Here is a 27809-nt window from a genome sequence, read left to right on the forward strand (position 1 = left end):
TCAACCTTCTATCCCTGGTTCTCAAGACCAGGCACCTAAATGGCTTTACTCTACTCTTTTCTACTCTCCTATTTTACTCTTCCCTTTTAGATATTTAGATATACCTTTAAATACAAGGTTGGGTAGGATTACTTTGAAAGAATACATGTGGATTACATGTATGTATGTACATACATTTGGATTACTTGTAATCTGATTACTTTTGGATTACATTTCAAAGTAATCCTACCCAACCTTGTTTATATACTAGCATAGTTCCACCTTAGAATTGGAATATAATATATAAGATATACCTTATTGAATTTTCATGACATTATAATTGCTTCACGTCAGAATCTGAGCTTCTCTAGGCCAGGAGAACCTAAATTTTATGACTTCACACTGCCAGAGGACCTTCACCCATGACAAGACCTGGTCATAAACTGAGTCTTGACAATCATCTTTTATCTTAGGTCTAAGTAAAAGAAAAGACCTTTGCTTAAAATAAAAAAAAAATGCATCAGTATTATATTATTCATATATAAATCTTCTAATGTTGTTTGTATTGATTAATCAAACAAAATGCTTTGCATATAATCATTCCATTTTATGACATGCGTCCTTGCAACTGATGTGTGATCTTCTGCATTATCAATATGTTGATGGTGAAATATTCTGTTTTGACCAAATGGAGTGTTTAAGTGACGATTAATAAATGATGTGTATCCATTCAAGTGTCTTAGAACATAGTATACCAAATTAATGTGTTTAAATAATTGCGTTATTTCTGTCTGCCTCTGACATGACGTTTCTGTGAGATTACACACCCTAAATGGGCGGAGTTTGTTGAATAAGTCCCCCTTTTAAAGTTAGAACAGAGTTCTGCTCTGGCTCTCTTTTTTCTTTTTGTCTCTTGCCTTTTTCCTATCTCTCTCTTGGAGCGCTTTGCAACTCTTCCTTGCTTTAAAACGCTTATTATTTTTGGGTCAACAAAGCCCCATGCTAAGTTAACCTAGCTGAAGCTACCACATGGCATTCATTCTTTGTTTTATTCTTGTCACAATTTTTGAGAATTTTAACCTGACGCTTTAAGGTGCATCAAGTCTTTCAAGGTTTGAAGAGAACTTCCGAGCTGAACTTTTCAAATAATAGCTAAACTTACAGAAAAGTGACTTTCTCTTTATGCAAGTTCCAACGTTTTTAAACTTTCACTATTTTTCTAAATTCACAAAGACTTTTAATCTGGCTCCAACAAATGTTTTAAAAGCTACCAGAACCCATTTTCAACAAACGCCTTCCACTTCTGGGGTCCAGCAAGCTGACGACTTGGCTGCAAGCAGCTATCTGGTCGGTAAAGCCAGCTGACAAAAGCCTTTGGGATCACCCGGGGAGACCACTGAGTTACCCCTGACCCAAGTGAGCATGCTGCAAAGAGGCTACATCAACGATGGATGGACAGGCTGCCTGAACCACCTCCTCAACGGTTCAGCTAAGTGACCCAGTTAAAAGTTCCAGGAAAAGGATTTTGTTGTCAATGGATGCAAAGTGGCTTCTTTTTATACATATTCATAGGGTTAATAATTTTCTTAAAATTAATTGGCTTCAAATTTCATCATTAAATTCTAATCAGATTAATTCACTTAAGCTTTATCTCTCTCTTTCAACATCTCGTGAGTTAAGCAAATTGTGTCCATAAATGAACTTATTTTATCACTGTCCACAAAAATGCCAGTAAACTGTTCATGTCTTGTATAATTGTAAATATTTCTGCTGTGCTTTAGTTTGTTTTCAGGAGGAAACCTTTGGTCAATTATATCGTAGAATTCAGACTTTCAGACCCGAGACTCATTAATCAAATTGAGACTGATTGGTTAATTTGAGACTGATAAATTACTGAATGTTTAAATTAAAGTATCTAAGCTTCAAATACGTGGTGCCCCAAGTAAATTAAATATTAAATAATAATTATTTAAGCCCTACAATTGTTAATGATTTTGGTGACTCATTAAATGAGGTCTAGGCCAGTCTAATTCAATTTGGGAGTTTAACAATACCTAATCACATTTTATTTGGTGAGTCGATCTAGAATTTACCAATTTGTTACATCTTTATGGTGCTTCCATGTGAGGCATGTAATATTTGCTACATTTCTCTACAAAAGACTCGTTGCACTAATTGTTTGAGTTATCACTTCGGATTTTGGTTCTCCACTAAAGACTTGTTACAGTTGTTTTAGTTGGCAGTTTGGATTTTGCCAGTGGATTCATGTATACTTCAAGCTCTCCTAATCACCTAGGTAAATAAAACCCTGAGTTCTTCAGTCCTCATGCATTGGCTGCCTTGCATTCTGGGGTCCAACCTTGTTCTTGAGTGGTTTAAATCACAACACTGACAAAATATTCATAAAACTGTAACTATTGCATCCTATGGGACAATGACATTAGAAGCATAAGAAACCAAACAAATTATTACAATTCAACATGGGTGTCTGAATTCAACATGGGTGTCTGTGATACATGACACTGGCAGTGCTGAGGAGAACTGAGCATGTGTCCCAGTGAGATATGAGTGATTGAGAATAGAAGGGGAAGACAGTGTCAAAGTACTAAAATAAGGAAAGGAAATAATGAAATAGCTAATTATGGCAAACATAGATTAGGAGGGATGAAGGTTACATTAACTGAAAACAAACGGAAGGAATAAGACAATCAGCTCGGTTCCTACTCAAACATTCTAAACCAAGCGCATCTTCATGCGGTCCACATAGGTTGCGAGTGGTAACGTGTCCGCTCATTGCTTCACACGCTTTGTACAGCATTTATGTTCCAAGAGATATCCAGATATTTTTAACATACACATCACTGCAACCCCGCATCACTTGCGAGGCTCAACATACAGTGCATTAAGATCAAATGTATTTTTCACACAATTATGAAAAAAATATATGTACATGTATGATTTGACTCTGATTTTTTTTTAGCCTGCCTATTATATCATTTGATTCTACATTACTTTTCACTTTAAGTATTTCGGCATTGTTTAAAATAAAAATAAATAAATAAATATAAATAATAGATTAGATTTATATAGCTTGGTAATACTTTAAGTAAGTACTTGTAAAACATTTCCAAAGCTTTCTTTTTATGAGCTACTCATTGATAAGAACATAAATAGATGGCTTAATAATTATTAATAACACAATACGTAATCTCTTTATAAAACATTCATAAATTATTTTTTTTAATTCTCTATAAACCATTTAAGAAAAGTTGATCATTAATAGTTAATTTACAAACCTAAAATCAGACACTATTCATTAGTGATAAAAATACTTTATAAATCAGATTTTTATTGTCTTTACATTTTTCCTCACAAATTATTAAGCCTTTCCTAAGCATTAATAAACCATTAGTTAATGCTCAATGTATCAGTTATAACATTTGTAAAGATTGCATTAGCTACTTATCCTTATTCCGCAATACTTTATGTATCACTAGCTGGGGTACCTGGCGCTGCCCGGGTTAACCTGTTTTAGACATAAGCCAAATGCCAATCATTTTAATCAAAACAATTGCCCAACATTTGTTTTGGTAATGCTGATGTCTTACAAATGTAATATTTAATGGGCTAAAGTTTGTCCAGCAGAACAACAGGTGGACTCCCCAAACTAAGTGGAAATACTTGGTTAACAGACAAACACGTGAAGTCCTTCATGCAAACTTTGTTTTGCAATCAAAATTTATAACAAAATTACACACAAAGATAGGTAACAGTAAATGTAAATATCAATGAATCAAAATTGAGGTAGTGGTGTATTTCACTGTTTTTACATGGCAATTTTACAAACATAAAATGGCTTTAACAGCAAATATAAATATTAGAATGGAGAAATATTTCTTCATGAAATTCAGTTAGTGTTTTCTGACCATTAGTTTTGAAGAGCCTCTTGATAGACAATGTTCCTTGTCATACCACCTGGCAAGTGGATGTACAGCTGTTGTGGGTTACCAACCCTGGAGCAGCCAACATACAACTGGCCGTGGGGGAACACAGGCTCTGCCAGATTCAGTCCAACCACCTTAAGGGACTGTACCTGAACCTTGTTGATGGACATTGCAAAGCTGGGTTTGACTGGGAACTGCAGATGCCTGAACTCAATGGCATGTCTGATGGGATAAGTGGAATCCTTGGTATAAAGACATCTTCTCCCTTGGCCTTGCCTGTCATTACTGTGGCCTCCAGGACTCTTGGCATCAACATCTTAATTGTGAGTCACGTTCCATTGCAGAGCTTGAGTGGGTTGAGATTCCGCAGCAGCATGACTGGGTGCACCAACTTTGAGCACCAAGCTGTGTGGTGGGAGGCCTGCTGGTGCCAGGCTGTTAAGGAATTCAACTGGGTAGTTAACCACCTCATCTTGATCAGCACTGTGTCAATTGACATGTAGCTGATGGCCTGTCCTGGAAGTTGGGCCAGAAGCTTAGCATTGATGTCATCCACTGCCAAGTTCTTTTGAGCAAGGATAACACGCTCGCTCAGCCAGTTGTGGTTCTGGTAGTTACGGTGGAGGTTTGGGAAGACTTTGGCTAACAACTCACATATGTCATGAACAGTGTGACCAAAGGGGAGCTTGACCTGGTCATCCAGAGTGTCAGGTTGCCCAGTATCCATAAAAGATAAATAGATAAAGAAAAAATAGATAAAGAAAATAGATTAAAGCATTAAATTATTGGTTGCCCAGTAACCTAAGATTTCTAGCAATAATGATTAAAGCAGAATTAATTAAAGTGAAAGTTCTTTTGTCTAAGATTTCTAGCAATAATGATTAAAGTAGAATTCTGTAACAGATAAATAGATAAAGAAATGGATTAAAGCATTAGTCCAGTAACCATAAAGAATTAAATTGAAAGTTTTATCTAATATTTCTAGCAATAATGATGAAAGCTGAATTGGAAAGATTATATCTAGCAGTAATGACTAAAGATGAATTCTGTAATAGATAAATAGATAAAGAAAATAGATTAAGACATTAAATTATTGGTTGCCCTTAATTGTGCCTTTAGGAAGTAAAATATGTCTTACCTTTAACCATTATATATCTTGCCAGCTTTTTCTGTCTTGTCATAAATGGTGAAAATACAAAGTTTTCAGACAGCAAATCTTCAAACTGTACTGGGTTGTACACCAAAGGTAATTATATTGTACAGATTCAATACAATGTTATGTTGAATCAAATAACTTCTTTGGTTGAATGTATTCAGAAAGGAACGCAAACTGGGTTGTACAGGACAGTCAGAAGCTTAACAGTTGAGAACAGCTGAGAAACCACATGGTACAACACTATGGTCTTACATAAAAGGCTATTCTTACATAAAAGGCTATTGGGGGCTAATTTTCAGTACGACTTTTTAAAAACATGGTACCAGTTTGTTCCCATATAACGAGGATTCAGAATATATATAGTTTTAGGGCTGCATATTATAGTTTGGGTGGGGTGGAATTAGAATTGACCACTTTATACTTTTTGCACTCAGGCTTTATTGATGACATCAAGTAACCATAAAAGATAAATAGATAAACAGAATAGATTAAAGCATTCAATTATTTGTTGCCCAGAACTTTTAAAAAAATGGTACCAATTTGTTCCCCATGTCATGAGGATTCAGAATATATATAGTTTTTATGGCTACATATTATAGTTTGGGAGTTTATCCCGGACAGACAGACAGACAGAATTAGCCGTTTATATATAGAGATTTGTGTAATAATGTACAAAGCTCAAGTCTCTTTCCCATAAGTATGCAGTTTTAAAGAATTTATCTATGTATGAATTCTTCTTCAGTGTACGAATACGCCTTAACTGAGCATTAGTTAAGCATTTGTAATATCCTTGTGGTGATTAAATTTGTTTTATTGCTCATTTGTATATGCTTAATATATATTTTAATCACAATCTCAAACAGTTGACCAATTCACTTTTATATGTCCATTTATAAATGCTTATCAATGCGTTAGTAAACTTAAAAATACTATTATAAAGCCTTTACAAGCTGTTAGTAAAGTATTTGGTGTGAGCTTAACTAAAGTGATGGTTAAATTTGAAATGGATCCCGCTCATACCATTCCCAATCTTTGTCACAACATTGTGAATTTCTCCTCTGTGAGATCAGTAAAGTTGATCTTATCTTGATTCTCCTGATGATACAGATAGGACTGACATTTCTCAAAACCCAGAGGGTACCAGTTCCAATCCCAGTCAAATTTGTTGAATCTTTTCACTCTCCTGCAGTGCTTTGATATACACCCTTAATGGGATAAAGATTGTATTTTTGTTGAATCCTCTCACTCTCCTGCCATGTGTTAGATACCACACTCCTATTGGATGAAGACTGTATTTTGTTGAATCTTTACCCACTCCTGTTTTTGTATGTTTGGCTCACTGTCTGTGTATTAAAACGACAATTTTTTTTTAACTCACCTCTTGTGTTTTGGCTGTCTCACACTGGGGTTCTATTTTGCAAAATACCTGGCTCTGAATCCTGACAGAATGGACCAGCCAAACCAGATCCCAGCAGGCAACACTCTGAACTTGTCTAAGTTTAAGGCTGGTTTTTTTTCTGAATTTAATCATTTGTATAATTGTTATCATTGCTGCTACACCCCGAGCCACAAAACTGATTTTTTGGAACAAGCACTGGATCTGGTGGTGCCGCATAGATGGATTGTGGACTTATTTCCAGACTTTGGCACTTGTAGGGGCTTTGTTTGAGAGATGGTCTTCCTGATTGGGTGAGGAGCTCAGAGGACTATTTATCATCTCAGGAGTAGACTCACATGACTCAGAAACTTTGCCATTTACTCCTCCCATTACCACACCCCTCCACAACTACCTCTTACCACCAAGCTCAGCCTTCCAGCAGACTGGGGGCCGACAGCCACTCCTCCCAAGGTCTTCAGTGCAGTTCAGTCTCATCAACATCACTAGGGCCTTCCACACTATTGCACTCAGCACAACTGGCCAGTTCTCTATGGGTTTCACTCATGCCTGAGATGACCGCTCGGAATATGGACCCTGAAGGTAGCTGTCCAGGCTTTGAAAGGTTTTGTGAACAATTACTGCTACAATTCCTTCCATGGCACAAACTGTAAGAACCTGAAGAAGCAATACCTGGCTCCCACCCAAACGGTGGTTAGTTGCCTGTGCTTCTGCGTGACGGTATTCCCTGAACTGTCTGCTGTCTGAAACTGTCTCCCCAGGCTGGGCCCAGGATCCCAAAGGCATTTTATTGTAAGCTGGGCTGCCAGGTGTCATGTATGCCCAAGGAGCCTCCTGCCGCTCCATTACAGTCACTTCGCCCTCCTGTCTACAGTGCATAGCACCAGCTGGCTACAGTGGCTCGAGCAGGGGTCCTCTGACAAGGAAGTGGAGCCACACTAAGGCCATCAGAGGAGACTTCCATCGGGGAACTACGACAGCCACTGCCTCTCTCATCCCTTCCTTTGAGCCAGCTCAGAAGGAGAAGCCCGGTTCTCCTGCGGAGCAGTCTCTAGGTTCCAGGGTGGGGATCACCTATAATGATTGTGACTTTCTTTACAGGTCTCTCAATGAGCCTGACAGCTCTGATGAGGAAGCAGGAAACACCCCACTGCCTCCAGGGACATCACCAAAGGGAATCCTATCCCGACCCCCAAGGACGTCATGGAGGAGTGAGCCATTCCTCCTCCAGTTAGCTTCTTTGATCCTGCAGTAACTTGTATTGCCACAGTGCTTCAACCCCTCAAAATCCCCTTTATTTACATCAGTTATGAAGAAATACAAACAATATGGCACTCTATGGTGAATCTGCATGAAGTAGAAAGTTCTCAAAAACTGAGTGACTGTGCAAGAAGGAGAATTAATGAATGAATTTATTTGGCAGACACAGAGTCAAAATAGCAAAGGAAACAATTTAACAATATGCCCATGTGCCCAAAATGGTGGAGGCAGAAGCAAAAGCTTATAATCACCCACCCCTTTAACCAAAAAAAGAAAAACAAAAAAAAAATGTAGACATATGTATATAAAAATATACATATACCCATGATAACAAATACAAAATATAAATGAATCACTGAAGTAAAATTTGAAAACACAAACATTCAAACAGCAGTGCACCATGCACAAACCCAAAAACAAAACTGATAAACCTAATTCATCATGCTGTAACAAGTAATTATAATTTTATAGAGCCTTTTAAAGCCAACCAAGTTACCAAACGATTTAATGTTTAATGTAGACATATGTATATAAAAATATACATATACCCATGATAACAAATACAAAATATAAATAATCACTGAAGTAAAATTTGATTGAAAACACAACATTCAAACAGCAGTGCACCATGCACAAACCCAAAAACAAACAAAATCGATAAACCTAATTCATCATGCTATAACAAGTAATTAAATCATTTTTATAGAGCCTTTTAAAGCCAATCAAGTTACCAAATGATTTAATGTTATCAGGAACCTTATTCCAAATATTAACACCTTTTACAGAAAAACAATGACTTTTGACAGTAGAGTCTTTAATTATCAAACACTAATGTTCCTCTCAAATTATAACTGGAGTCCCGCATTTTAAACAGGTCCTGGACATATTATGGAATTTTTTATTTTAAACAAAGCATATTTTGTATTATGTATCAGTATTAATCATTATTATTTGTTTTATAGTATTAATCGATCAAGTCCCAAAATTTTTAAATATGTAAACAGACAAATACTGTAATGGATTTGTTTGCTGGCAATGTGGCTTATTACTAATCATTCTTATAGCTTTCTTTTGTAGTAAAAATATTGGATTTGCATTAGTTTAATAGGTGGTTCCCCAAACTTCAATACAATAGGTCATATATGGAACAAGTAATGAATGATATTACGTCGCTAATGAGTGTTGGGAGAGGAAGTCTTGTGCTTTATACAAAATTGCAATGGCTTTCGACATTTTACATTGAATATAATTTTTATGTGTTTTCCAACTTAATTTATCGTCAATAAAAACCACAAGAAATTTAGTTTCATTTCCAATTTCAATTTCAATATCGTGTACTAATACATTTGTGCATAAATTCCTGGGCTTATTTCCAAATATGATACACTTTGATTTACCAAAATGAAGCGATAATTTACTTGAATCAAGACATTCTTTGAACTTTTGTATTTCCCTCTCAATCATGTCCAGAATCAGCTGCAAATGATCCGCACTATAAAACACATTGTATCATGAGCAAATAAAATGCAAATCAATTACAGCCAATAAAGTAGTACAATTCTTTCTAAATCCATATCGCTGCTCACTTAGAATACGATTGTTTGACATGTTTAGATTGTTGTTTGAATGTCAATTCGATTCATACAGCATTCGTCCAATTCATGCTGCAGGTCGAGTGCAGAACGAGTGCAGGTCGACTTGCATGACTGGACATTCGATTGTCCATTCCTATGGCAGTTCGAATGCAGTACGACTGATTCCACGACCATTGTATGTTGTTCAGCACAAGTGACACACGAATGTGCCAACGTCTGTAGGAATGCTGTACGAGGCGTTCAAGTGTAGTTTGAATGCTGTTCTAATGCAGCACAAATTGCATGAATGTTGTTCCAATGTCAATTAGTACAGCATTTGTGCCATTTGTGCTCTAGTGTGACGGGGTATTAGGCTTGTAGACCAAAACCTCTATCCTTTTTGTGTGCACAACAAACAACCTGACCTGCAGCAGATATACCAAAAGGTGCAAACATACCTGACAGGATGAACCCCTCTACCCTACAGGAGATTCCGTGTACCCTGAAAGAATTACTGGTAGGATTTCTGTTGACTGCAGCATAGAATGTTAATCTTCCATGACCTGAAAGATCCAATGTGTTTGCACATCTGTTTTGGTACCTGTGGGTCTGCCAGACGGGTGTGGTTGGGTTTGAGGTAGTAGATGATACCCTGCATCGCTCCAGGCAATGTAGCACCACGCACGAGCAGCACAAATAGCATAACATATGAGAAAGTAACAGTCAGGTACACCACCTAGAGGGACACAGTATTCAAGATAAGGTGAGGAGGTCATCAACATGAATGCTATGTGTTCAAATAACATTGTTGGAACATTGTGATCTTAAAACCTGTTGACTTGATGGTATGCACTGGTGACATGTCTCACTGCATCAACCTCACTACCAAACCACACAAACAGATAGCTGGTAAATTTCCACCTCCTTAAAACAGCTGCCAATCTGACCTAGTCAGGAAATATGGTGGGTGCCTCTTTGCTCTTTTTAACTGATGGGGTCCTCAACACTAAGGCACCACACTCCATGCTGGACCGTGCCTAGAGCAGCATCCCGCATGACCAATATGTCATTGCTTATGTTCCTTCACAATGCAAGTGGTACTCTTGTTGCATAAAATGATTTCAGTGTGCTCAAGTACCCTTCAGTGAGACCTAGTACCAAAGACATTAATTTTGGCACAAAAAAAAAATCATCTGCACATTTCTTTGGCAGATGTTTTCTGTTTCAGTAGCCTTTCTTACTCAAGTCCACATTATATGGAGAATGGGACAGGTGGTCATGAAATAGAAAACCTTGTGTTTTTAAACAGTGCACTAACCACTTGCTCCACCACAGGATTAGGTAAGGTTTCATGTCTTAATTTGCTGTTGATGATATTAGCTGGGAGGAGGACCCCGGGGAAGACCCAGGACTAGGTGGAGATATTATATCTAAACAATGACCTGGAACTCCTTGGGGATCCCCTAGTCAGAGGTGATTAATCAAAGGGAATGAAAGGGAAGTTCGTGGTCCCCTGTTGGAACTGTTGCCTCCGTGACTCGGTCCTGCATAAGTGGTTGAAGATGAGATGAGATATTTCTTATCTAAAATAAATAACACCTGCTGTTGTTTTGGTCTGGTAGCATCCTGCTGTGTGCCTTCTGCATCCACACCAAAAAAATCACCCCTGGACCTGGATAGCAACTATGCAGGCAGGAAGGCAGGCATGTCCAGTTGCTGGTGTCCTCATCACTGAGTCACCTGCATGCTGGATCGTGGCCAAATTGTAACAGTTGACATTTCCCTCACAAGTCAAATGACAGGATTCAACTGTTTCCCTACCATTTGTTTGATACAGAGTCATTCTGGCAGTAACCAAGGATTCTCTGAAGAGACCAAGTTCCAAAGACATCTAGTTCTCACCTTATTTCCCTGGTTAGCATCCAAGTCCTCACACCATAGTTTGAGAGCAAGAAGAGATATACCTCTGTTTTGACCCTGAGGTCATATGTAGTTTGGTTTGTGGCATATGAGTGTATTTACCCTCCCCACCTAGGTGATGAGGCTTATTCTGTGTGTGAGTCTCTCTTGTTGTAGGTGAGCTTGTACAGATGGCATCGGCTGATTGGTCCAACAATGAATGCTCCTGGCTTTATAAGGAAGGCTGAACCAACCTCTATTGCTCCACCCTCTTCCTGCTTCCAACTGATGTGTGTCTGAGGACTTGTGGGTTTTTTTTTAAGTCCTTTGCCATTTTTTTTTTGTTTTTTTTTTTTTTTTTTTGTAAATTTTGGAATTATTTGTTTTTGAAAAGCAGTCCAACATCTCCTTGTTAGTAGGGGTGAGAAGCTACGTATTTTGATAGTTTTCTCCTGTTTTGGTTAGGAGCTTAGGTAAGACCACTGTTGTTTAGGTTGTTTTATTTGAGCACTAGGTAAGAACAGGGTTTTTGGTAGTTGTTTTGTTTATTATTTTGGCCTTTTTCTCACCTGAAGTTGTATTTGTCAATAATAAATTTGTTGTATTTGGACTGCAGACCCGGAAGTCTGGTCTCCTTAGGAGTGGGGAAGTCATTTTTATGTTATGCCTTGGTTCACCCCTAGACCCGGTCAACCTCTGATGGTCGATTCCAAGAGGTCCTTGAATGTCTGGACCTTATTCTTGTTCATATTACAATCACAAATCCTAACACACTGACTCCTCACTCAACTTTTAAAATTGCTGCAATCAGGGCATCCTGTCCATGTTCCTTCCCGGGCCTGGTTTATGTCATCGTTTGTCCCTTTATTCGCATCCACATTGCTTGTTTATCTACCTGTCTTTGGGATCATCTATTTACTTACTGTTGTATATGTTGAATTATCCATTATTTTCTTTTGAAATGTGAGTTCCATTCAGAATCACAATTTAATTTATTGCCAATAAGTACTCACATACAATAAATTTGATCTGGTGCATAAACAACAATAAAAGAAAATACTTCTGTAAGAAGTAATAAGTGCATAAACAACAGTAAAAGAAAAGGAAAAAAACTTCTGTAAGAAGTAAAGGAGTCAAAATAAACAACTGGGCAAAAGTAAATTTACTGTCAAATAGATAAAGTGGAATGGGGCTGTGCAGGCATACAGATGAACAGTACAGATGATCAGTCTGTATTATGTGGTACTGGGGGGGGCAGGGTAAATGGGGGTCTCTGGCATTATTCATAAGTCTTGCTGTGGACGGAAAGAAGCTGTTTTTGTCTCTTGATGTTTTAGTACTGATGGACCTTAGCCATCTGCAACAGAGGAGGGTAACAAAAAGTTTGTGTTTTGGGTGAGAGGGATTGGATACTATCTCTCGCGGCTGAAACCCATTTGAACGGCGGAGAAGATGAGGTTGCGCTGCCATCTGATCGTGTTTCCAGCATTCACATGGCGTGTCAAACGCAGGTCAGACATATTGTGCCACGGCCAAGGAGCTGCACGAAATCATCGGCCATGTCAAACCATGGCTGAATGCCGCGATTGAGGCAGCCTTCACACCAGCACCCAAATGATGATGAATGGTGTGCGAGTGAACACTCTCGGGGTCAAACAACATGATCCAACATCGTCAGGTGCAGGTGAGGTGGCTGGAGTGCGGAGTGCGAAATGCCCAGCTGGAACAGCTGAACGCTGTGTACTCGCAGCTCAGCTGGAGAACACACATTGTGCCATGAACAACATGAACAAAAGTCCATGCAATGCACATGTGGGCCGGCTCTCATGCTCCCATAACAAGCTGATGATTACATACAGACAAGATCACATGCGACAGGCCAGTAATGTCTGAGTGTGCATGGCATGGTGTGAACTTGGCATCAACCGACCGGCCAGGCTAATGTAACTTCCACACATAAATTATAGTCGACATGACAGAAAGAGTCAAAATAAATACACCATATATACGATAAGGGAAAGCCATGAATTCATTCATGTATGATCGCTTTGCGTCATAGCGCTGTGAACACATGGGGTGGTTCAGCTGATCACCGGTGTCGCAGACCGAATGGTCGGCCCCTAAAAAATCGGTCCGCCTTTGTATCAGCGCATGCATCATTTCGGACCACAGCAGCACATCTGAGATGGGAGTCTCTTCACCCAAGCAATCAAATGGATTAATGGGATTATTAACCATCAGATGGTAAAGGTAAAACCTCTTAAATCATTCTGAAGTCAGTTTTAAGCAGAAACAAGGCTGTTTGAGCAGAAACTGTGAAATTCCGTGATGCATTGAAATGTCCGATGCGCTGTGAACGCATCAGTTAACAGCTCATTAGCCACGGAGCTCTGATCACTTCCTCCAACTTTTATTATGAAATAATGCTGAATTTATGTGGAAATAGCTGTTGTACAAAAGCTTCAGATATCTGTTGCTGAGATAGATGATGATTGGAGTGCATTTTGAACAGAAACAAGGAGTTAATATGTGAATTGCGTCATGAACCACGTCATCGGAGGAACCGATTTTAGGGGGACCATTCGGACTGCGACACTGGCCAGTGACTCACTGTCAGCTGGAACTGACAGTGATTCAGTGCACATGACGTGGTTAAATTAAAAACAGAGAGCAGAGAGAGGCAGGACAAATAAATACAACAGTAACTACATACATATTTACATAACAAATACATAAAATAAATCATCACAGAACACAGGAACAGAGAGTGAGACTTTTTTCTGTGAGCTGAGGTGGGCATGTCTGTGCCAGCAGCAGCTATAGAGCACTGTGTCCTCACAAGTCACAGCTGGAGAACAGCTGTGTCATGCATCACAACACTCCTCTGTGAGGTATGTGCATTGGCATGCTCTCCTCAGCTGGTGATCCAAATGTCACGTCCATCACGTGAGTTATGGTCCACATGACTCACGTGGATCTTCATGTGGTACTCACTAAGGCTTTGGTGAAGGAATTCAGCTCCCCCTCTCATCTATTGTACCCCCCCCCCAGCCTGCTGTTTGCCTAGCAATGTCAGACTTTACACACACCACGGACAGAAAGTGACAGAAAATTAACTCATCTGCATACGACACGTCTCCCTCCCTCCATCCCTATTACCCCCTTTGTGTCTCTCCACTCCCCTCACCCTGGCTTCCTCCCTGGCACCTCAAAGGTAGCATGGTTTTTACTGCTGGCAGCCTTCAAACTCCCCAAGCTGGGCGGCGCAGGCCCCTCCTGCTGCAGCCTTCAACCACTTTGCCTCAATTCGGATGACGGACTGCTTCAAGTTAGTGCACATAAACAATGTCAAATGTGTATGTGTTGTCTTTAATTCTGATGTGTACCATTATTATGGTAAACAAGTAATAATTGTGGATTAATTGCTACATTTTGTCTGAGGTAATTGGACTATAAATGTAATTTCATTGTTGTTGCACTCATGTAATGACAATGACAATAAATTTAATCTCATATCATCTCATGATGCGGTGTCCTTCAGCACACCACTCACTGGACAGCTAGACACACAACACCAGCTGATAAGCACACGGTGGTGTCACATTTTTAATGTGCTTGCAATGTGTTCATGCACATGCATACGAGTGTGCACAACATTGTCGCCGCAGGATCGCTCTTGTCTGTCCGACCGTGTGTCCCTCCTGACAGCAGGTGAAATTTTTCGTGGATTGCCAATTCACACAAAGCACACAAAGCCAACAGTATGAATTCTGAACAAACTTTTCCCTAAGTCCCAAAACTGTTTAAGTGACATAATTCTACATAATTCTTCACAAAATAAACTGATCAATAACTTGGAGACCACAAAAACAGTTTCTCCAGCTGAAATCGGCTGCAGAATGACCAAATTCACGTTTTGTGCTCATATAATGTTACCAGGCTCATCAGAGACATTGAACAAGAGCGACTCCTGATGGCCAATTTGTAAATAGACATGAATTCCTTAGTTTTGCTTAGTTCTAATTTTTAACAACAACAAAAATACAATTCAATGTATACTCAACAAAATATAAAACGCAACACTTTTGGTTTTGCTCCCATTTGTATGAGATGAACTCAAAGATCTAAAACCTTTTCCACATACACAATATCACCATTTCCCTCAAATATTGTTCACAAACCAGTCTAAATCTGTGATAGTGAGCACTTCTCCTTTGCTGAGATAATCCATCCCACCTCACAGGTGTGCCATATCAAGATGCTGATTAGACACCATGATTAGTGCACAGGTGTGCCTTAGACTGCCCACAATTAAAGGCCACTCTGAAAGGTGCAGTTTTGTTTTATTGGGGGGATACCAGTCTAGTATCTGGTGTGACCACCATTTGCCTCAGCAGTGCAACACATCTCCTTCGCATCATCCGTGAAGAGAACATCTCTCCAACGTGCAAATGCCAGCGAATGTGAGCATTTTCCCACTCAAGTCGGTTACGACGACAACTGGAGTCAGGTCGAGACCCGATGAGGATGACGAGCATGCAGATGAGCTTCCCTGAGACGGTTTCTGACAGTTTGTGCAGAAATTCTTTGGTTATGCAAACCGATTGTTCCAGCAGCTGTCCAAGTGGCTGGTCTCAGACGATCTTGGAGGTGAACATGCTGGATGTGGAGTCCTGGGCTGGTGTGGTTACATGTGGTCTGCGGTTGTGAGGCTGGTTGGATGCACTGCCAAATTCTCTGAAACGCCTTTGGAGACGGCTTATGGTAGAGACATGAACATTCAATACACGAGCAACAGCTCTGGTTGACATTCCTGCTGTCAGCATGCCAATTGCACGCTCCCTCAAATCTTGCGGCATCTGTGGCATTGTGCTGTGTGATAAAACTGCACCTTTCAGAGTGGCCTTTTATTGTGGGCAGTCTAAGGCACACCTGTGCACTAATCATGGTGTCTAATCAGCATCTTGATATGGCACACCTGTGAGGTGGGATGGATTATCTCAGCAAAGGAGAAGTGCTCACTATCACAGATTTAGACTGGTTTGTGAACAATATTTGAGGGAAATGGTGATATTGTGTATGTGGAAAAAAGTTTTAGATCTTTGAGTTTATCTCATACAAAATGGGAGCAAAACCAAAAGTGTTGCATTTATATTTTTGTTGAGTGTATTTTGTCTGTTTAATTGTTTGATGTTTGGGAAATAAAAAATTGTGTAATCCCAAGCATGGCATGTAATCGACATCATCTTTGGATTTATATTGCATGTACAAGTTAGAAAGTTTTATCAAATGTTTTTTTTTTTTCTTCATATTATGGTTAGTGTGTTGTTTCAAAGGTACTTATTTTACAAAGACTCTGTTACTTACGGAACATGGTTGGTTTTAAGTGGGAATTTAAGATTGGCACAAATGATTTATTGTCACTTTGACAAAGAAATGCAGTCACAGACTACACTACCCAGAATTATTGGGAGACGGAGTTAAAGACCCTTTAAAAGTCCATATTCACCCTAAAGCTAATGCAGACTCGGCAACTTTAGCACTCAGGAAAACAGTGCAGCGGCTACAGCAGATATCGCCTGACGCTCCTATGCTTGTAATGGCCGACTTTAATAACTGTAGACCCGGAAAGTCATTGTGTGGCTTTCAGCAGTACGTCACATGTCCTACCCGCAATCACAAGTGCTTGGATTTGTGTTTCGGCTGCATAAAAGGGGCATATAAATCCTTTATTTGTGCCCCACTCGGCATGTCCGACCACAACACTGTGTATTTGGTTCCGTCCTACAAACCAGTCCTGAAGGAACAAAAGACGGAACGAAGATTATTTCCGGTCTGGATGGACGATTCCATCCAGCGCCTCCAGGACTGTTACAGTTGCACTGATTGGGATATGTTTAAGAATGCGTGTAATAATTTAGATGAACTGACTGACACTGTGTGCTCCTATGTGACGTTTTGTGAGGAACTTATCATTCCAAGGAAATCTGTTAGAATTTATCCAAATAATAAGCCTTGGGTCTCTAAAGCAGTGAAAACTGCCATTAACAAGAGGAATATTTGTTTTTACCAGGGGGACATGTTAGAGTACAATGAGCTAAAGAAGGTGGTCAGAAGGGACCTTAAAGTGTCCAAAACTAGATACAAAGACAAGATTGAAATTTATTGAGTTCAGGAAACTCCCGCCCAGCCTGGCAGGTGTCAAGTCTATGATGGGGATGCAAACCTCCCGTGCCCCCATTACTTGTGATAACAAGTCTGATTTGGTGTTGGCAAATGAACTGAATGTTTTTTGCTGATGTTTTTGATTTTAAAAGGAACTTGCCTAGGCCCATTAATAGTAAGCTCCAAATTATTAATGTTGAGGCTGGTAAACTAACTGGCATTTTCAGGAGAGTGAAGGAGAGAAAAAGCGCTGGTCCAGATGGTAATAAGTGGACGCATCTAAAAAATTGTGCTGAACAATTATCTGAGATCTTCTCCTTTATTTTTCAACAATCTCTTTACAGTCAGTGTGTGCCAAAAATTTGGAAGGAGTCAATTATTGTTCCTGGACCAAAGAACAAACTGGCAAAGTCGAATAATGACTACAGGCCTGTAGCTCTCACATCTATAGTTATGAAAAGCATTGAAAAAAATTGTCCAGTCTGAACTTTTGAGCCAGGTGGTGGATAGGCTAGACCCTCTACAATTTGCTTATAGGTCTGGCAGAGGGTTTGCCGATGCCTTGGGAACGTTGCTTCATTTTATTTCCTCTCATCTGGAGAGCCCTAACTCTTTTGCTCAAATGGTCTTTGTTGATTTTTCATCTGCATTTAACTGTATTCAGCCACACATTTTAATGCAGAGACTGTCCAGCTATAATATAGGACACAACCTTGTCTGCTGGCTGACAGACTTCTCACAGACAGACCACAGCGTGTTAGGGTCAACAATGTTCTGTCAGATGTCCTCTTGTCCTCCACAGGATCACCTCAAGGGTGTGTCCTTTCACCTCTCCTCTTTGTCCTGTACACTGATGGGTGCAGAAGTCAGCACGGCGGCCGATATATCTTGAAATTTGCGAATGACACTGTGATTGTCTCTCTTTTGAAGGGCCCGGACACTGAGCACTGTCCTGTGGTGTCTGATTTTGTTGAGTGGTGTGATGCCTCCTTTTTATGGATAAACTCCTCAAAAACAAAGGAGATGCATATTGACTTTAGGAGATCTCCTCCTCCCCTCTGTCCTGTGCTCTTTGGCTCAGAGCCGGTGGAAGTGGTGCACCAGTATAAATATTTGGGAACAATTATTGATGACAAACTGACTTTCGAGGCTCAAGTTGATGCCCTCTGTTCCAAGGCCCATCAGCGCATGCACTTTTATCGGAAACTGCGGAATTTTAATGTTGAGAAGACTTTTATGAGAATGTTTTATTCATGTTTTATTGAGTCTATTTTAACACTTTCTTTTATATTTGGTGTTGGTGCTCTTTCTAAGAAGAATAAAAAGCACCTGCAAAGCATTGTGCACACCTGTGGCAAAATTGCAGGATGCACTTTTAATGACCTGCAGGATGTGTACAGGACACATCTTTTGAAAAGGGCGAGACAGATCTCCTCAGACCTCAGCAATCCTCTATGGGCTGAGTTCACACTGCTGCCATCCGGCCGCAGGTTCACTGTCCCCAAGTGTAGAACCAACAGATTTAAAAATGATTTATTCTGGTTGCAGTTGGTGTTTTAAACCAGTCTCTGTAACTGTAATTGTTGTTCATCTTTTTAATTGTCTATTTTTTGTGTTATTGTTTTACTGGATGTCTGAATTGGTGTGTATTTTTGCTGCTGCTGCAAACCAAACTGTCCCCTTGGGGATAATAAAGACTCCTTGAACCTTGAACCTTGATGTGACATGAGTGCTGCTCTCCTATTGGTCATTTAGGAGTGGGAAATCTCACTCCATAATGTAGATCAGTATCTGGCCCAATTCATAGCTGTGCCGGTTGTCGGGCTATGGGAGACATGACTTTTAGCTGTTTTGACTCTTGTCCTCCCTACTGCTTTTGGGGATGCTTCATCTTTTCTGGCCGTATCCTTTATTGCCCTTTGTTTGTCTGACCACATGTTTGTGGATTTTTCTCATCTTGTCTGTGCACGCAACAAGTAATTACTTTTTCTTTTTTCCAAGTGGTTCTTAAACTCACTTTTGTAAAGCTAACATTCGCTGGCGAACATTACTTACTTCCTTTGATGATTTTTCAAATTAAAACACCATTTTTGTTAAACTCCAGATCTACTTTGTGAACACTTTTGGTTGTAAAGTTAACTATTTGTCTCAGGTTATTCATGAACCGACCACCCAGATGACGATGGAAGATGCAATTTTGCTTTTGGTGAATAGAGAATAAAAACACTCAAACCTTTATTCTGACAATCCAAGACAGCAGCAACCTCACCGTAAATATCCATCCTGGTCAGCCTAAGCAACACAGCGGTTCAAACCAAAGTTGGAAGATCCACAAAGCTCTGGCTGCAGAAAACAACTCCTGTGACCATCTACAAACTAGGAGTGTGGTGACCATCAGAGTACCTCTGTCAGGGTCCATCAAGTGAGCTGTTGAGATGACGGATCATCGACTTTGGAAGCAGGTGGGTGCCAGCACTGACCTCAGACACCCTGCACATCGCAAAAGTAAGCTGTCGATTTTGTCAGAATCTGCTGGAGTGGCTTTATTTAATTTTATTCCCTGTCATCAGTAATATCTCACATTAACAAAGGCCATAATAAATCCCCTACAGACTAGGAAGTAATTCATTCTTAAATTCCTCAGAACTAGTTCATAGTATCACAACCGTCACATATAAGTTCTCCATTGAACTTTATTATCATAACATTGCATTAATGTGATTATGTGATTCACAAACTCAAGGCAGTTTCGTCATCATATTTATTCTATTTATCCTCTTGATTTGTTTAAATGGTGTTTCCAGATTGTGAAGATCCTTTCCAGCACTGGTAGTATTGAATGATTTTTTTGAAATTGTATTTAGTAAGTTCTTCCATGAGGTTGCTTTGATCATCTGATGGGATATTCTATTTTAGTGTGTGATGGATAATTGAGGCATCACAACTTCAGTATGCACGTCCTCCAAATCAAGTAAATACAAGACTAAAACTGTTTTATATCAAGTGTCGGTCTGTTGCTAGCATGGGTGCGTCTTTAACACGCAAATGTCGGCAAGGTTTAAAAGTGTAGTTTTCCCATTGGCTATTAGCCCAATTATACAGGACAACCAGTTTGAGCTACAATTCTTAAATTCATAAATGGCTATTTTCCTAATTTCTTTTGTGAATATTCTGATCAGGGATGGTTGGATTTTCTGTCTGGATAGTTTCCATCTGAGAAATGGGACGTGGTGTGGTGACGTGTGGTCAGATGAGTCCTCAGATGAGACTCTGTGGTTTGGATTGGTTGAGGCTGTTTGTGAAGAGAGAAAAGGTGCTGACTGAAATCAACCTGTAATCGCAGAGGAAAGTTACAAAATTCAAAATATGGTCCTAGCATGTTTGATCCAGAAGTCAAGATTTGTCAAAATGTCTAAAACTATTTAACCTACTCCAGTAACATTTTGAATAGATTAACATTCCACCCTAAAAACAGCCATCACCTCATCGCCTCACCGCTCAGGGCTCCGTGCACCAGAGAGTCGATTGTAATGCCTCTTACAGGAAGCTTTTGTTTTATCACTAACCATCTTCATTCACTCAGGGTTCCTCAGTATCTGCAAGCACATGTTCCATTTTCGTTTCCTCTGCACATCATAGATCCTGAGATATCAGTCTGTTTATAGTAATTCAACTTAGCTTTTTCTGGTGTTTTTGACATTGCAGCTCATGGATTGTGTAACAGAATTTATAATGATTGGACGGACAGTAAAAAAAACCCAGAGAGCATGATGACCCCACAATCCCCTTTAAAAATGTTAACTAATATTTGGCAGGGAAGTCATGGTTTGGTGGTTAAGTGCCAGTGTTGTATAGTAACAAAGTAAAAATACTTCACTACTGTACTTAAGTACGTTTTGTAGACTTTGTACTTTAGTTGAGATTTTTAAATTCAGCTTACTTTCACTTTTACTTCACTACATTTCCGACCTTAATTGCATACTTCTACTCCGATATACGAGGTCTGTCCATAAAGTATAGGTCCTTTTTATTTTTTTCAAAAACTATATGGATTTCATTCATATGTTTTTACGTCAGACATGCTTGAACCCTTGTGCACATGCGTGAGTTTTTCCACGCCTGTCGGTGACGTCATTCGCCTGTGAGCACTCCTTGTGGGAGGAGTCGTCCAGCCCCTCGTCGGAATTCCTTTGTCTGAGAAGTTGCTGAGAGACTGGCGCTTTGTTTGATCAAACTTTTTTCTAAACCTGTGAGACACTTCGAAGTGGACATGGTTCGAAAAATTAAGCTGGTTTTCAGTGAAAATTTTAACGGCTGATGAGAGATTTTGAGGTGACACTGTCGCTTTAAGGACTTCCCACAGTGCGAGACGTCGTGCAGCGCTCTCAGGCGGCGTCATCAGCCTGTTTCAAGCTGAAAACCTCCACATTTCAGGCTCTATTGATCCAGGACGTCGTGAGAGAACAGAGAAGTTTCAGAAGAAGTCGGTTTCAGCATTTTATCCGGATATTCCACTGTTAAAGGAGATTTTTTTAATGAAAGACGTGCGGACGGGTCCGCGCGTCGGGACGCAGCCGCCGCGACGCTCCGTCACAGGAAAAACACCTCTGTTGAAAGCCTTAAGGACAAGTTGGAACATGTCCAGCTGTTAAACAATTTCTCATATACTCACTCCACTGAAAGCCTTCAAAAGCCGCTTGGATTTTACAAATGGTTATCAACACGGAGGTGTTTTTCCTGTGCCACCGCTCCGCGCCGGCTGCGTCCCGACGCGCGGACCCGTCCGCACGTCTTTCATTTAAAAAATCTCCTTTAACAGTGGAATATCTGGATAAAATGCTGAAACCGACTTCTTCTGAAACTTCTCTGTTCTCTCACGACGTCCTGGATCAATAGAGCCTGAAATGTGGAGGTTTTCAGCTTGAAACAGGCTGATGACGCCGCCTGAGAGCGCAGCGCGACGTCTCGCACCGTGGGAAGTCCTTAAAGCGACAGTGTCACCTCAAAATCTCTCATCAGCCCTTAAAATTTTCACTGAAAACCAGCTTAATTTTTCGAACCATGTCCACTTCGATGTGTCTCACAGGTTTAGAAAAAATTTTGATCAAACAAAGCGCCAGTCTCTCAGCAACTTCTCAGACAAAGGAATTCCGACGAGGGGCTGGACGACTCCTCCCACAAGGAGTGCTCACAGGCGAATGACGTCACCGACAGGTGTGGAAAAACTCACGCATGCGCACGAGGGTTCATGCATGTCTGACGTAAAAACATATGAATGAAATCCATATAGTTTTTGAAAAAAATAAAAAGGACCTATACTTTATGGACAGCCCTTGTATTTTGTATGTGCCATGCCGTTACTCGTTACAAAAACAAAACAAAACACAAACACACACACACACAAAAAGTTGTGTTTTCACCCAGAGACACTACTGTTTACTAGTGACTGCAACGAAGTCAGGCTGATTTGTCATGAGGCTTGTCCAATAGGCTTTTTTGCAGTTGCGCACTTGGGGGGTGTTTGTCAGGAAAATGATAATTTCTCTACTTTGATTACAGACCTGCAGCGGGTCTGTAACCAACTTTTCTGCAGCGCGGCTTTGCTTTGAACCTTGAACCAATCGAAGCAGTGATTCGCAGGTCGAAGCAGTGCTTCGATCTACGATTTGTGGATTTTATTTCGCTTTATCCTAATTTTTTCCCACTAAAACCCTGAAGAGCATATGTCTGTGAGTAATATTTAATATTTATGTTAAACCGACCTGTTATGGTCTTCTGAAACAGTTGGTAGATGTATTTTCTAACTTAAAACGGCACAGATGCTAATGCATTAGCATGTCTATGGCATTTTCAATGTTAAAGTTAGCATTAAGCTGTTCGCATCAGCACGTTGTGTTGATTTGCGGGACAATAACAAGGAGGCTGACGGCCGATTAAAACAGTGCCATCTTCTTCAAAAGCTGTCTATAATGCGGAGCTGTCGGTGTGTGTCTGTGCCTGTGTGTGCACGCGCGCGGAGTTAACAGGCTGCAGACTGCGAGGGAGGGGGTGGGTGAGGGAGGGGTGGGTGAGGGAGATTCCTGAATGCAGGCGACACGTTCAGTGCGCAGCGAGCGCGGAGCAGAGAGAGGATTGTAAACCTGAGTGAACGTTAACAAAACGGAAACATGAAGCTGCCTTTACTTCTCTCTGAACTTTCTCTAAAGGTGTGATTCTGCCGTTACCGTCCTGTTCACACCATGTGCGCGTCGTATGCTGAATTTATGAGATCATGAGATGAAATAAACGGTCAAATATATTTAAAAACATATTTAAAAAATGAGAATATATGAATGAACTGAGAGCCACAAAAAAAAAACAATGTTCAGACGCACAGATCACAAAAAGCAGGTGAGAACTCTGAACTTTAACAGCTGTTATTTTCCAAAGGTATTTATTTGTTCAATCTTAAGCTTAATATAGTGTTTAAGCACAAAACGTGACTGATGAGGAGAAACAATTTCAGAAATGCAACAGAAACAACCACAAATCAGAAAAAGTTTGGACTGTATGTAAAATGAAGATAAAAATAAAAATGTTGCACCATTCCAAGTTTCTCCACTCACAGAAGCCAAACGTTCTTCCAGAGTTGTGTAATTATACTACAATAGTAGAAAAAAAAGAAGGGGAAAAAAGAAAAAAATAGACAATATATTCATCAATCGCAATTATTTGTCTGACAATTAATCGTCTCCTGAAATTCCTAATCGTGACAGCCCTACTTGAGATCAGAGCGCAAAGTGCTTGAGGATTTTCGAAATGCGATGTTTTCTGTATCGATTTTCTATTGCGATAATTGGGTTTTGCGCAAAACCAGAGGTAATAGCATTATAATATTATTTTGGTTGGTGGTGTGCCGCAGGATTTTGTAAATATAAAAAGGGTGCCGCGGCTCAAAAAAGGTTGCTAAACACTGCCATAGACGCATCACACAATGGGCAGTAAAATCACTTCTGACCCCTCACACTCTGTATATCACCTGTTCACACTGCTGCCTTCTGGAAGATGCTATAGGTCCCTGCCAACGAAATCAGTCAGATTCAAACATTTTTTCCAACAGCTGTACGAACACTAAACCAGTCATTAACTGATGTTTCTATGTGTATTTGTCTATTTATTGTTTGTTTATTGTGTGTTGACACAGAGATGTGAGCATTTCATGCTGTACTGGAAACAAATTCCACCAACTTGTGGTGTCATTAATAAATGAATCTTGATCTTGAATCTTGAATCCCCAAAAGGCACAGCTGTTCACAAGCAAAGATGGGGCGAGGATCACCACTTTGTGAACAACTGCATGAAAAAAAATAGTCCAACAGTTTAAGAACAATGTTTCTCAACATTCAATTGCAAGGAAGTTAGGGATTCCATCATCTACAGTCCATAATATAATCAGAAGATTCAGAGAATCTGGAGAACTTTTTACACATCATCAAGGCGGAAAACCAACACTGAATGTCCGTGACCTTCGATCCTTCAGGTGGCACCGCATTAAGAACTGACATCATTGTGTAAAGGATCTTACTGCGTGGGCTCAGGAACAGAAAACCATTGTCAGTTACACAGTTCATTGCTACATCTACAAGTGCAAGTTAAAACACTACTATGCAAAGCAAAAGCCATACATCAACAACATCCAGAAACTAAAACTCAATATATATATATATATATATATATATATAAAATACCAACCATCAAGGACATGTTGTCATTTCAGTTTAAATGAAAAAGAGAGTCTGACTGTTGGGGTTTGGTTCTAGTATGTGTCTGTTTGTGTAGTCTGTCTCCGAGCTGGCTTGTTTTGTGGGCGCATGTTCCATGTGGTTGAACATATGTGCATGCACTGGTCCTCCCAAGGGCGCATGTTCTGCATAGATCTGTGTGTGCAGGATTGTGAATGTGTGTATGTGTTTGTGTGTCGATTACTGAGGGTGAGTATTTGTGTCTGCATTTACTTCCACATGTTATTCCTCCTGTATAGTTTTCTGTTAGAGTTTAGTTTAGGCTGTGTTTTGTAAATTCTGTTTGATTTTTATGTGCATTACTTTTGACGTTCACCTTTTGATTTGAGTCTTCTGTTCAGTCCGTTGCTTTATTTACACTTTCTCCTTGCTGCTGTACATGGTGTTTTTCTTTGTCTTACTGCCCTCTTGTGGTTATGTTTGGTTTTTCACATACCCTTAGGAGTTAATCAGTATTCACGTGTTCTGGTGTTGATGTGTGTCACCTCCCACTCTGTAATTAGTTTGGTATTTAGTTTCACAAGTTCAGTTCTTCTCTGCCGGTCAGTAATGTCTGTTTGTCAGTTTGGAACCACGCTCCCCTGTTATAAGTTACATCCTTTCTCTTAGTGTTGATTGTTTTGGATCATCATTTTGAGTGTTTGTTTCACTTTGACTGCCTTGTGAATTTGGTCACTTTGGATTTTGTTTTTTCCACAAAAGTCTCTTGTTGCATTAACTATTTTAGTTGTCACTTTGGATTTAGTTTTTTTCTATCAAAAACTTTTGTTGCATTAATTGTTTGAGTTGTCACTTTGGATTTTGTTTCTCCACAAAGGACTTTGGTTGCATTAACTATTTTAGTTGTCACTTTGGATTTTTGTTTCTGTAGTGCATGGCCTCGATTCGCCCTAATTAAATAAATACATCAATGCTGTTTCAACAAAAACCTGAGGTTTGGAACTGAAGACAGAGACTGTGTTTCACTCTCAGTTGAGAAATTCCTAAGTCATCTGGTCCATCTGGAGATAAGATGGAGACATCCCCCATGGGCCAACACTGTTTCACAGCAAAACAGAACTGTAACTTAAAGTTCTTCAAAGGGGAGCCCTTGCCTTTTTATCAGTGAATTTTTGGTCATGGTCGCCGTTTTTCTCTTTTCTGCAAATTTTACGGGCTTCACCGAGAATAAGGTCTGTTAGTACAGCTTTAAGGACCCCTTTAAGGACGCTCAGCGCGCCGCGCTCCAAACTGCGATGACACAGCACAAGCCACCGGACCATTTCTAAACGGATGGCTCTGTGGATACGAGACTGTCGTGTGCTCTTTCTTTGGTTATCACAACAGCTGGACATCAGCCATTTTCCGGCAGATTTCACTTTTAACAAGAGATTTTGTCATGGAAAGCTGCGCGGAGGCTTCGCGCGTAAAGACCGATTCGCTTTGGAAGCGAGACAAAGGAACACCTCTGTTTTGGCATGTCAGAGGACAAGTTTGGACATGTACAGCTCTCCACAATTTCACTGATATTTACTGGACTGGTAAGCATTGAAAGCCGAGATAGACATGTCCAAACTTATACCAAACCTATACTACAATCTTCTCCTGTGATGTCTTATCCTTCTTATGTCTTATTATTTATTATACAACCCCTGGCAAAAATTATGGAATCACTGGCCTCGGATGATGTTCATTCAGTTGTTTAATTTTGTAGAAAAAAAGCAGATCACAGACATGACACAAAACTAAAGTCATTTCAAATGGCAACTTTCTGGCTTTAAGAAACACTATAAGAAATCAAGAAAAAAGATTGTGACAGTCAGTAACGGTTACTTTTTTAGACCAAGCAGAGGAAAAAAATATGGAATCACTCAATTCTGAGGAATAAATTATGGAATCACCCTGTAAATTTTCATCCCCCAAACTAACACCTGCATCAAATCAGATCTGCTCGTTGACATTGACCCTATGCCATGACATTGACCCTATGTGTCTTTTTGCAAGGAATGTTTTCACAGTTTTTGCTCTATGGCAAGATGCATTATCATCTTGAAAAATGATTTAATTATCCCCAAACATCCTTTCAATTGTCCAAATATCAACGTAAACTTGTGCATTTATTGATGATGTAATGACAGCCATCTCCCCAGTGCCTTTACCTGACATGCAGCCCCATATCATCAATGACTGTGGAAATTTACATGTTCTCTTCAGGCAGTCATCTTTATAAATCTCATTGGAACGGCACCAAACAAAAGTTCCAGCATCATCACCTTGCCCAATGCAAATTCGAGATTCATCACTGAATATGACTTTCATCCAGTCATCCACAGTCCACGATTGCTTTTCCTTAGCCCATTGTAACCTTGTTTTTTTCTGTTTAGGTGTTAATGATGGCTTTTGTTTAGCTTTTCTGTATGTAAATCCTATTTCCTTTAGGCGGTTTCTTACAGTTCGGTCACAGACGTTGACTCCAGTTTCCTCCCATTCGTTCCTCATTTGTTTTGTTGTGCATTTTTCGATTTTTGAGACTTATTGCATTAAGCTTTCTGTCTTGATGCTTTGATGTCTTCCTTGGTCTACCAGTATGTTTGCCTTTAACAAGCTTCCCATGTTGTTTGTATTTGGTCCAGAGTTTAGACACAGCTGACTGTGAACAACCAACATCTTTTGCAA

The 27809-nt window shown here is 39.8% G+C and overlaps 1 protein-coding gene across 1 annotated transcript in view; it reads right to left on the bottom strand.

The window, feature by feature from the left end:
• LOC117514733 (sodium- and chloride-dependent GABA transporter 2-like) overlaps positions 1–27809 on the bottom strand; it is a 254710-nt gene that overhangs the window by 35451 nt on the left and 191450 nt on the right. Inside the window, exon 6 of the mRNA XM_034175296.1 lies at positions 9911–10045. Coding sequence (XP_034031187.1) covers positions 9911–10045 — 135 coding nt within the window. The remainder of the gene's footprint in view (positions 1–9910; positions 10046–27809) is intronic.

This window comes from Thalassophryne amazonica, chromosome 1 (genome assembly GCF_902500255.1).
Source record: "Thalassophryne amazonica chromosome 1, fThaAma1.1, whole genome shotgun sequence".
NCBI classification, from domain to species: Eukaryota; Metazoa; Chordata; class Actinopteri; order Batrachoidiformes; family Batrachoididae; genus Thalassophryne; species Thalassophryne amazonica.